The sequence below is a fragment of the Erinaceus europaeus genome, chromosome 1 (genome assembly GCF_950295315.1).
Source record: "Erinaceus europaeus chromosome 1, mEriEur2.1, whole genome shotgun sequence".
Lineage (NCBI taxonomy): Eukaryota > Metazoa > Chordata > Mammalia > Eulipotyphla > Erinaceidae > Erinaceus > Erinaceus europaeus.
The window spans coordinates 65,516,482-65,529,533 of record NC_080162.1 but is presented as its reverse complement, the minus strand read 5'-3'; the positions used below and the strand labels follow the sequence as shown (position 1 = coordinate 65,529,533).

The window sequence follows — 13,052 nt, the reverse complement described above, 5'->3', positions numbered from 1 at the left end:
CATTGAGATGATTGTAAAAGGTTATTAAAGAGTGACCAATTCTCCCACTCTGTCTTTTAAAAGAAACAATTTCTTGCTTCTTTCATCTTTCTCTGGAATTTGCTGGACTACAACATGTGCTTTTGTTTCCATTTTAAAATTAAATTACCTGGATCAAACTGCTGTTAAACATGATTCTATGTGTCAGTGTTTTCTTGTCTGCATGCCACCTTTATACCATCTACAAATAATTAACTAGGCACTGCCTATACTTCTTCTTCTTCTAGCGTTTGCCCTTCTTCCGTAGCCAGTCAACAGCATCAGGAGCTGCTTGTTGCTGGCTTTGAAAGTGACTGGGATCCATGTGGATTCAGTCGGCTAGGAAGAATCGTCAGTTTCCCCAGTGAATGGGTACTCATGGGATGCACCATGGGAAGGTCAATCCAACTGCCTATACTACAGGCCCTACACTCCACGAACCCCCACCCCAACCCAGTTGGAAACTGGAAAAATTCAGAATATCCCTGTCAATTCTGCAAAAATGCTTGATTTCTATTCTGAACCCCCCAAAACTAGCAATGAAAGAAGCCCCCTACCACACACACACACACACACACACACCACACACACACACACACACACACACACACACACACACACCACACACACACAACACACACACACACACACACACACACTATAGGTAATTCTCTTTAGAAATTAAGGCCAAAAATATCCTCCTCCTTACACTAGCCCCATGCCACTTAAAACCTTTTATATAATAATACAGTTCACATGAAATTTGTGCCCAAGGTAGAGATGGATATTACAGTAATGAAATTTGAGATACCGTGAGCTGTTCTGTCACTGAAAGAAAAAAAAAAAAGACTCTCAAAACCTTGAGTTAAATCTATAGAAGATGTTAGTTGATATAAGCTTTAAGTTCACTTTTATTTTTATATGAGATTTTTCTATATAAAAAAAAAACTCTTCTTGGTACTCCCTTTGAAATAAAACTAAGGGGGAATGTTGACAGGTAGGGATAATTGGCAAGAGTAGGAAGATCATAATTCACATACAGATTAGAAGAAATAAGTTTTGTTAACCATTCTCCAAATTGGTAGGTGGGAAAGCTGTCATGTTGTTTCTCACTTTAATGCTAATGCTTACATCCCTGTACTTGGTTATTCTCATTACTGATCACTGAGGACCTATGATTGCTCAAGGCATGGGATGGTGATATTAAAATCCTTAGTATTATATTACTTTTTTGTCTTTTTCATTAATTTATGAGAATCATTGGCTCCTAAAATATTTACGATTTTGCCAACTTCTCTTCATGTTTATATCAGTTTTTTAGTGTATGTTTTGATGCTGTGTGACTGTATGTTTAAATGGTAATGACTCTAACTTCATCACCTCTTTCTTATGATTTATTACTGTTTTCACTTTTTACTTGAGTGTTTTATCCAATATTAATGTAGTAGCTCTTTCTTTTTCTCAAATAGCCACCTATCGTATTCTTTTTATATCCCTTTAGTTTCAAACTTTCTGTAGTCTTTACAATTATTTGTAGTATGTAATTACAATGTTACCTAATTTGAAAATCTCTGTCTTTTCTAAGTATAAACTTAGCAAACTCATTTTAATAATGGTTAATAGTGTGTTGTCATTTTGTATCTGTAATACATTTCTGTTTCTTTTCCCTCTCCTTTCCTTTTATTTATTTTCTTCTTTTCTAAAGGAGCTTAAATTTTTTGTTCTATTTTTTAAGCTGTCATTGGGAAGTTATACTTTCCGTTTATTATTTTCTGGAAAATTCTGTACATTTTTTTTACACACAGATATCCCTTACCTTAGTTATTTGAAATATAAATGACATGTATTAGTTTTAGGAGTGCTAGATAGTGATCTCAATAGATAACAGTTTTTCTAAACTCAGACACAAAGGAAAGGGAAGACAGGGTCAAATGAATAAATTTAGAAAATTTATGGACTTATTTCATGACTTCAAAAAAATCTTTGACAAGCACAAAAATATAGAGTGATTAATTTTTATATGCACTTGTTTTTAGGAATCTTCTGCTAATAAGAAACTCTTTTCTCATTTCTAGGTGTAGAATATAGTCATGGCCAAGCCTTATGAATTTAACTGGCAGAAAGAAGTTCCTTCCTTTTTGCAAGAAGGAGCAGTTTTTGATAGATATGAAGAGGTAAGGATGTATTATTTATCTTTCTCTAAAGCATCCTAATAATTTCATTTTGATTATAATATTAAATAACCTTTGGCATAATTAAGAGTGACTTTGTGATCTATTAGTTGGAATAATTGGAAAGAGATAAGTTAGAAGATATAATGATGATAATGGTGCTGTAGTTTACTTAGGACTTCCCATATGCCAAATACAGTCGTAACATTGAGACTTTAAAGTACTGGGTGCTTATTGTGTGCCAGAAAGCCTCCTAAGCTCTATATCTGAATTATTTGTTTAATGCCTCACAAAATTTCATAAGGTCATTGCTGATATTGTCCTCATTTTACAAATGAGTTTCATATAGTAGTTTTTCTTAGTGCAATGCTTTTGGCAAGATTTCTACATAGAACTTTTTGTTATAAGTGAAATAGTGGTTAGATTCTGGCTAGTTATTTCCTTTGCCTCTGTCACTTACACAGTCTAACCAAAATTTTGCCTACATACATATCTGTGGTGTCCTTAGAAGGGGCCAAGGGCTCAGAATTTTCCAGACAGCAAGACTGCCATTGTGTTCAAGACGTTTAGGTAGTGGAATTGAAAATTCATTAGCATTAAAAAGGTATTGTTTTTCTTAGACTGTATTTGAATTTGAGATGACTTGGGGAGATAAGTTGATGAAACTGTGCTTCCTCTAAGGCAAATTAAAGTGTAAAACTCTGTCTTTGTCTCTCAATTACAATCAGAATCTACTCCTTGCAAAATTAGTAGAACAAATGTGGTAACTGACTGTTGTGGCTTTCCCAGAAATTTCTCAAATTGTCAACCTTTTCATGATGTCTGTGGTATGTCATGACTGATTTTGTTTAAGTTGTATATGATAGTTATCCCAGGACTCATACATAATTGCTTTATAAGTAAACAAAATTGAAAAGGGTAAAGGAAGCACCTGAATATGGTCATTATTCCCTACATTGAAATAAATGATTAACAGTTTTGAACTAGCACCTACAAAATATAAAAACCTTTACAAGAATCTCAGTTAATCCAGTCACCATCATTTATAGAGTAACACAATATTAGTGTTAGAGAAAAAGGATTTATTGATTTAAAATCAAGTAAGACCTTGGTACCATATGAAGATGGTGGTACAGCATAAATTTATAAATATAATTTTTGTCAGGCTAATGTATTTATAAATTTATGCCACAGTGGGTGAAGTTCTATGTCCAGATACAACCTTCCTGGTTTGACTTTCTCCCCTATTATATAGTTCCCTGTGTTCCACCATGTTGTCAGCCTACTTATCAAGTCGTATGGTGATAAGCAGATGTTCTGTTATTATTCAGCCAGGATATGCAGCTCAACTTTCTATTATTCAGGTTCAGAGGCTGATTTAGCTTGATTTAAAAAATGTCAGATTTCCTGTACTTCAGGCAGCTGGATTATAATATTTTATTCTAATAAATTCTCCTTCCTTGAAATGTGGAGATGCCAATTACAGTCTTCCTCCCTTACAATATTTCTTCCTTTCCTGCTTTCCACTATTTGACTAGATCTTTATTACTTCGTAGAAAAATTCTTCTGACTAAATCTTTTTCTATTGATACTTCCCAGGAAAATTCTATAAGAATAAACAGAAAATAATATCTGTACACCTAGAAGTAACCACTGTTAATTCTAATTCATTTTCCTTCTTATTTTTTTCTATCACTTTTTATTTTTCATAGTTTTGATTACAGAGTGGTCTTATAAAAATAAAAACCATAACCTGTTTTCCTCTGTTTAAAATGCTTCTTTGGGCTCCTTTTGTAAGATGAGAGCAAACTTTTTTTTTGGGGGGGGGGGCCTTCAGTGTTAATTGCTGGGGCTCTGGCAACTTCATTATCATTTGTACCATTTCTATTTCTCATATTTTCTTTATTACTCACTGCACTCATATTTAGGAAATACTGACTTCCTGGGCCTCTAAAAGCATTTACTTTTGTACCAGTTCTTAAAGGGAATATATCTATAGATGATATAGATATAGATATAGATATAGATATAGATATAGATATAGATATAGATATAGATATAGATATAGATATAGATATAGATAGATATAGATATAGATATATTCCCTCAAAATAGCTCTTCTGACAGTGTACCTGCTTTTGCCTGGACCCCACCTCATTTGAGGAAGTTCCTTTGCTCTAGTGTCTTTCCTTTCTGCCTTCTCCCTTTCTACTTGAAAAAGTAGGACCAGAGCGATGAATCCCTGGCAGATACAAAAAGAGAGAAAAATAAAAGTTTTGACAAGTATTAGACAATCTAAATAAGCTTTCAACTTGCTAAGTGACATTTTTTACCAGGGTTTGTTTGTTTTGTTATTTTGTTTTTGTTATTGCCATCAGGTACCAGAACAAATTCATCACTCCTGGGGGCATGTTTTTTTTTCTTTTTCTTTTTCTTTTCTTCTTTTTTATTTTTTATTTATTATTTATTCCCTTTTGTTGCCCTTGTTGTTTTATTGTTGTACTTATGAATGATGTTGTTGTTGGATAGGACAGAGAGAAATTGAGAGAGGAGGGGAAGACAGAAAGATAGACACCTGCAGACCTGCTTCACCGCTAGTGAAATGACTCCCCTAAGGGTGGAGAGCCAGGGGGGCTTGAACCGGGATCCTTATGCCGGTCATTGCACTTTGTGCCACCTGCGCTTAACCCGCTGTGCTACCGCACAACTCCCTTCTTTTTATTTTCTTTACTCTCTTTTTTTTATAGATACACAAAGTTATTTAGAAGGAAGCAAGAGAGAGAGCGGAAGAGAGACACCTGCCTTATTAATTCACTGTTTGTGAAGTTTCCCCTTGCAGGTATGGGGCAGAGCTTGAACCAAGGTTGTTGCACATAGTACTATGTGTGCACAATCTGGTGTACCACTGAGTGACCCCTACTACCAGGGTTAAAGAAAAAATATATAAGTAAGGTTTCTTTATACCAAAATGTTCAATGGAAACATAAGCTGAATTGTAGAATATAGTGCAAGCAGCCACACTTAACATTATTATATTATTTCTGCATTACTGAAAGCAGCCAAATTTTGAGGCAGCCAAATTTTCATACACTGCATAACATTGCAGCCTCAAGATGGTTAGCTGCATGCCATTTCCAAATTGCTTTTTTTTCCTAATTTGAATTAAAATTACTTAAATATAAAAAAAGGTTTTGTGTCCTAAGTGAAGACTTTTACTAAGTCTTTAAAATAAAGATTCCTAGGGGCTGGGCAGTAGTGCAGTGGTTTTCAGTGCACATGGTGTGAAGCACAAGGACCAGCGCAAGGATCCTGGTTCGAGCCCCCAGCTCCCCACCTGTAGGAGGATCACTTCGCAAGCAGTGAAGCAGGTGTGCAAATGTCTATCTTTCTCTCCTCCTCTCTGTCTTCCCCTCCTCTCTCTATTTCTCTCTGTCCTATCCAACAACAACAGCGATAACAATAACAACCACAACAAGGGCAACAAAATGGGAAAAATAGCCTCCAGGGTCAGTGGATTCGTAGTGTAGGCACTGAGTCCCAGCAATAACCCTGGATGCAAAAAAAAAAATTAAATAAAGATTTCTCTGCCTGTAAGGAAGTGGTTCAGCAGATTAGAGTGCAGGACTTGCATGTGAAGCTCTTGATACAATCCTTGACTCTACTTGCATCAGCATTAGTGCTCTGACCTCTCTCACCGCACAGAACCAAATCTTTTTAAAAAGAAATATTACTAAAATAAACATTTATTTTTAATTTCTTTATTGGGGGATTAATATTTTACAGTCAATAGTAAATGCAATAATTTGTACATACAAATATATAAATAGGTAAATATTTTCCTTTTTTCATTTTCTCTTATGGGGGGACTAATTGCTTATAGTAGATACAGTTGTTGGTACATGTATAAAATTTCTAAATTTTCTTTTAAAAAGCCTCTCTTTTTTATGTATTTTTATTTTTGTCTCCAATTGCTGGGGTACAGGCACTATGAATCTCCTGGCAGCCATTTTTTCCCCTCCATTTTACTAGATAGGACAAAAATTTAGAGAGGATGGGGAGACAGAGAGAGGGACAGAGAAAGATAGACACATGCAGACCTGCTTCACCACTTGTGAAGTGGACCATCTGTAGGTGGACAGCAGGGACTTGAAATCAAACCCTTGCACTTGACAAGATGTACACTTAACCCAGTGTGCATGCCCCCTGCCCCCCAGACTCCTTTATTTTGGTGCAATACCCCAAACCCAGTGCAAGTTATACTTTGTATTTCACCTTTCTGTTCTTATTTCTCAACTTCTGTCCATGAGTGAGATCATGCTATATTCATTCTTCTCTCTTTGGCTTATCTCACTTTACATGACTCCATCAAGCTCCATTCAAGTTGAGGTGAAGAAGGTGAATTCATCATTCTTAATAGCTGAGTGAACAGAAATAGAATATCTGCAGTCCAGACTGTCACTAAGTCAAACAGTCTTCTGACAGTCCTTTGATACCCACACTAAAGGACTGAGAGCCCCAATGCCTGGCCAGCGCCCTTTACCCCCTCCCACCCCTTCTCAGTCTTGTCTAGAATTTCTAAGTGCTTGCCCTGTCTCGGTGATCACTCATCTCTTTAATGCTTTCTTGTGACTGTCCTCTGCTTTAGTTTGTTTCTTTTTCTTCTTCTAAGCCCATGCTATCTCATTCAAGGAGCAAAAATGCTGTGTGAAATGAACTTTTACAAAAGATGTAGTTGTGGCAGGGGAGAATAACAGCACACACACACACACACACACACACACACACACACACACACAAGAACACTCTTAAAAATATATGACATTGATGATGCTAAATATATTTCATTAGCCTGCCCAGATCAATGGGTGTCTCTCATTGTCTTTTTCTAGTACCACACTATCTTACCAAGTTGTATGTTCTTTAGTTCACTTTTTATTGCTCTCTTAATGTCCCTGTGCCTTTTTCCAGTTTATCTTTTTGTCTTTTCTATACATCTATTCTCTAATGTAAAAATAAATAAATGAATAAATTCTCTCTCTTAAAGCAATGAAAAAAAATTGAAATTCTATTCCATTCTCATTCTCAGTTTGACTCTTTTACCACTTCAGACTTTACCATCTAGGCTCCCAGGAGACTTTCCTGCTCCTTTATATAACCTTGAAGGGCATTGTATATGCTGAAACCAACAAAAATTTAAGTGTGTTATCCTGGAGAAGAATACTGCCTTCCTTCAAAGTGTTCAATAACAGAACCTAGCTAGGATCAGTCTGTATCTGTGAAGTTCATGACCAAGTGTATCTATTTTACATCTAAAGCAAAGGAAGTGGGGGCCTGGTGTTAACACACCTGGTAGAGCCCACACTTTATATGCACTTAGACCGGGTTCAATTCCCAGTCTGCATCTGTGGGGAGAGGTTGGGAGCTGTGTTGTAGGTGTCTCCCCCACCATTTCTCTCTGTCTCTATAAGAAAAAGAAGAAAGGGGGGAGTCGGGTGGTAGCGCAGCAGGTTAAGCACTCACGGCGCAAAGCGCAAGGACCGGTGTAAGGATCCCGGTTGGAGCCCCCAGATCCCCACTTACAGGGGTTCGCTTCACAAGTGGTGAAACAGGTCTGCAGGTGTCTGGCTTTCTCTCCCCACCTCTGTCTTCCCCTCCTCTCTCGATTTCTCTCTGTCCTATCCAACAACAATGACATCAATAACAACAATAATAATAACCACAAGAATAAAACACATTCAAAAAAATCACAACAACAAGGGCAACAAAAGGGGAAAAAAATAGCCTCCAGGAGCAGTGAATTCGTGTTTTGTGGTGCAGGGCAATAACCTTGAGACAAAAAATAAATAAATAAATAAAGTAAAAGAAGAAAGAAAAAGGCTACCAAAAGCAGTAATATCATGCAGACACCAAGCTTCAGCAATAATCCTCCTGGAAAAAAGAAGAAGAAGAAGAAGAAGAAGAAGAAGGAGAAGGAGAAGGAGAAGAAGGAGAAGAAGGAGAAGAAGGAGAAGGAGAAGAAGGAGAAGAAGGAGAAGAAGAAGAAGAAGAAAGTAGCCACTGGGGTTAGGAATTGATATGTGTACTTTGTTTAAATTTTTATGCATTATTCATATGAATTTCAGTTGTATTTTTTGTGTGGTTTTTATTAAATAGTATCTTGCGGCTTGTGGCTGGCCATCTTGTTGTACTGCATAGTTCTAGACAGCTCAAACTACAACCAGATTTCATAACACAGTTTTCCCAACACAAAGAGAGAATTCTCAGTTTGCTTAATTGGCATTTAAAATTTTCATTGGCCTTTGCTCCTTAGTGGCAGCTGGAGCAGAGAATAAAATGTATTGTAGATGATTCATCTCAGCCACCACGGCACCAGTTCTCCCTACATCCCAAATCCTAGCTTTTCCCACAATCCCTTTTTTCTCACTCATGGGACTTTATTTGCATATGTGGCAGTCTTTTCAGATTGGGTCCTTTTCTTTTTACCAGCCCTTTCTATTGTTTACTTTGCTACACCTGGCCCCACATATACACATAAATTGAGGCAGTTAATACTTAACAGCTGCCACCAGGAAAACAGAAGCAATTGTTGCAGTTGCTAGACCCAGAGAAGTATAAAAGTACAGGGATGATAGAAATCTAAAGTAGGACTAATGGAACAACTCACAATTGGCCTCTTCCCAAGGTGAATCTGAAAATATATAAGGGTCCATGCAGTCCAGGTATGAGAAGCTCAGACAACCAATACATCCCAGGCTGTTCATCAATGAAACAAAGGTTTTTTTCAAATATAGTACTCAAAAAAATTAAAACAACTCTCAGAGAAAGTATTTTAGGTATAAGGGTGATAACTCACTTCATAGAACATTCACAGCACCATGCAAAAATACTCGAGGAGACTGCTCAGCAGTGGTATTGCATATATACAAGGGCCTGGGTTCATTCCTTGGAGTGCAAAACAAAAAGTATTTTGTCAAAAAGGCTTGTTTAACTCCTCAATGAGACACCAGCAAGGTAACTATCTAGTTTTAAGAAAGAGCACAGGGGAGACAGTATAATGGTTATGCAAAAAGGCCTTCATGCCTGAGGCTCCAAAGTCCAGGGTTCACGCCATAACACCACCCTAAACCAAAGGTAGGCAGTGTTCTGGTCTCTCTCTCTCTCTCTATATATATATATATATATATGGCAAAGAATTAAAATGTATCATATAAAATATATATAATAAAATATATTTAAAGAGTATTTGAGGAAGGGACATTGGAAATGAAAAGACTATTCCAGAGAAGGAAACTTTAAGTTTTATCAGTTAGATAGGAAATTAGTTACTACTTTGTAGCACTAAGATGGTAACCATTACATTCATCTTTTTGGCCAGACACGCATCACATGTGCTTCTATCAAATATAAAATAATTGCAATTTACCTCATTGATTTCAAAGAATCTGGGCTCTAGATAGTAGTAAATATCAAGTTGAAAATCGATACACTCTTCTATAGAAATAAATCATTCTTGGGTAAACCTTAAGCAGCATTCTTGTATAATACTGAAAGATCTTTTCATCTTATTTCCAAATTTGCAGCAATTTAGACAGAATTGCACCTAAAGGATAAAAGAATAGAAAGTAGAATTGTATAGAAATAATTGTAATAGAAAGTGAAATTACAATGCATTACTTTTATTTACACTGAAGGATACTTAGTTACACTGATAATAATCATCATAACATCTATTAGTCTTTCAACACATAATCCACCTAAATGTAGACAAAGCTATTTCAATATTGAGAAGACAGAATGAAAAGTTAATTATGTCTACATGAAGAAAGGGTACTGAGAGATATCAGTAGAAGAAGTCATAGAAACAAAGGAAAATTCAGTGAGTTAGTATTTCTCTGGAAGATAGTGTTGATAGTTAAGAGTACATGAAGTAGAGACTTGTTTATTTTTCATTTTAGTTTCTAATGCAATACCAGAGATAAGACTTGAGAGAGATCTCACATATACATTTTACTACCAAGTCACCTCTCTGGCTCAATTATTAAAACTTATTATATTTTTTATTTGATAGAGATATAAGTTGAGATGGAAGAGGGAAATAGAGATGGGGAGAGAAAGAGAAACACCTGTAGCACTGTTTCACTGCTTCTGAAGCTTCCCCCTGCAAGTGGGGACCAGAGACTTGAGTTTGTATCCTTGCGCATGGCAACATGTCCACTCTACCCTGCAAATCACTGCCCAGCTCCTAAAATTTATTGTTTTGTGAGTAAGATAGAGGTAGAGTGAGAAAGAAAGAGAGCACAAACATTCATAAATATCTGGCTGGTTTTATTTATTAAGTCTTCTGCTGATGTATGTTTGGGGTCCATTGTTTTTATTACTTAAAGTACAAAAGTTGCATATATAAAACAATTATAAATTTGGAGTGGAGGAGCAGAGAAAAAGTAGGGAATGTGATAAATGCAGTACAATTTCTGAAGTTTTAGCCAAAGTAATGTGTTACTACATGTACCTGGTAGATATATAGTTTGCTTATTGTCTATATTACCATGAGTTCCACTCTCTTCAAGCTAAGTTCCTAAATGAAACAAAACAAAACAAAAAAAAAGTGTCGTGCCACTTTATTACTCACCAAATTAGGTCCAAATGTCTCAGTTTAAAACTGAATCTTTCATTATGTGACCCCAATTGCCTTACCACAAAAATCCATTTGCTTTGCCCATGATCATATCATGATGAGGAAGGTGGCTGACTATACTTCTTGTGTGAGAAGATTGAAAGGAACAGCAAGAGAAGGGCACTGACCCATAAGACTCTGATCAGGAGGACCCTTAAAACTGAGTCTTAATGATGAGTCTTTCAGCCAGTGACAGCATCGCTAAAATGATGGAAATGTTCATGGTTTCAGTTAGGGCAGGGGTATAGCATGCTGTTGAGAGACTTATTTGCTCAGCTAGGGCTGAGGGAAGGATGGTAGTGGGATGGGATGCAGGAACTAAAGCTCATTAGGTAGGTAGTGCCCATACTATGTATGGCTTTACTTTCTAAACCAAAGTATTGTCTCTGAATGCCTAAAGCAGTAAAGGAATTTTGATGTGGTAAGGAAATAGCTCAGTGCGCTAGAGCACCGAGTATATTATATCCAGGGTCCCAAAGGTCTCAGCTTCAATCCTCATTATCACCTAATGCCAGAATTACAATGATCTGATGCATCTGTCTCACCTCCCTCATTTCTTTTCCTTTCCTTTCCTTTCCTTTCCTTTCCTTTCCTTTCCTTTCCTTTCCTTTCCTTTCCTTTCCTTTCCTTTTCTTTTCTTTCTTTTCTTTTTTTTGCCTCTAGGGTTATCATTGGGGCTTGGTGCCTCCACTACAAATTCACTGCTCCTGGAGGCCATTTTTTTCCCATTTTTGTTGTCCTTGTTGCCATATTTATTGTTGTCATTGCTATCGGTTGGATAGGACAGAGAAATATTGAGAGAGGAGGGGGAGACAGAGAGGGAGAGAGAAAGATAGACACCAGCAGACCTACTTCACCGCTTGTGAAGCGACCCGCCTGCAGGTGGGCACCGGAGGCTCAAACTGGGATCCTTACTCTGGTCCTTCTGCTTCGCTCCATGTGTGCTTAACCCACAGTGCTACTGCCCAGACCCCTCACTTCCCTCTTTTCTACCAACTTCTCTATCTTCTATCATCTCATAGTAAATAAATCTTATTTAAAGAAATTTTGGGGAGTCGGGTGGTAGTGCAACGAGTTAAGTGCAGGTGGCACAAAGCGGAAGGAATGGCATAAGGATCCTGGTTCGAGCCCCCAGCTCCCTACCTGCAAGGGAGTCACTTCATAAGCGTTGAAGCAGGTCTACAGGTGTCTATCTTTCTCTCCCCCCTCTGTCTTCCCCTATTCTCTCTGTCCTACCCAACAACAATGACATCAATAACTACAATAATAACAAAACAACAAGGACAACAAAAGGGAATAAATAAACAAATAGAGATTTTAAAATTTTTTCATTATCTTTATTTATTGGATAGAGACAGTCAGAAATCAAGAGAGTAGGGGAGATAGAAAGGGAGAGAGAAAGAGAGACACCTGCAGCCCTGCTTCACCACTTGCAAAGCTTTCCTTCTGCAGGTGGGGACCGGGGGTTCGAACCTGGGTTCTTGTGCGCTCAACCAGATGCACCACCACCTGGTCCCAGTGAAGAGATTTTTATGGGCCTTCTGCCGGAGCAAGTAAGATTTGAATGCTGGCTGGAAAGGGGTTATGGCAGATTAATTGTGTGAATTACCTGGGAGGGCCCAGGTGGAATTGAAGCACTTCATCAGCAGTTATTGGTTAGACATATGGGGAATGAGATGTAGGGTATTGAAATGAATTTGAGGATTTTCTAATCTAGTGACTATAGAAAACACAGGAGAGTGGGAAATATAAAATTAAATTGGCATCTCCAGCACAGGAAACTATTCACATTCTGATATGAACTGAGAATACTAGAGAAGTGGTATATTTATGCATACACTTATATTGGCCTTCTGACTGAAATAAATGATTCTGATCATTATACTTTCTATGAGTTTACATAATAAATGTTATGTAAAAATACACTGAGTGAGGAGGAGGTGCTTGGGTGGTAGCTCACCCAATGAAGTATACATGTTCCCATGCCCAAGGATCCGGGTTCAAGCCCTTGGTCCCCACCTGCAGGGGGAGTTTTCATAAGCAGTAGAAAAAGACTACAGATGTCTCGCTCCCTGCCCCTCCTCCTTTTCTCTCTGTCTATATGATGATAAAAAGAAAGGGAAGGAAGGAGGGAGGGAAGGAAGGAAGAATGGAAGGAAGGAAATATGGACTGCATGAACAGTGCCATA

General features: G+C 37.4%; 1 protein-coding gene across 17 annotated transcripts in view; it reads left to right on the top strand.

Moving 5' to 3' along the window:
* The window catches only part of PLCB4 (phospholipase C beta 4), a 434,528-nt gene that overhangs the window by 251,657 nt on the left and 169,819 nt on the right, over positions 1-13,052 (top strand). For 13 of the 17 annotated variants that reach the window (XM_060186551.1, XM_060186550.1, XM_060186547.1 and 10 more), the window contains one exon: positions 2,094-2,192. The exons of the other annotated variants lie outside the window; for them this stretch is intronic. In XM_060186551.1, coding sequence (XP_060042534.1) covers positions 2,109-2,192 — 84 coding nt within the window. In that variant the 5' untranslated portion in view covers positions 2,094-2,108. The remainder of the gene's footprint in view (positions 1-2,093; positions 2,193-13,052) is intronic. 17 annotated transcript variants of the gene reach the window in all.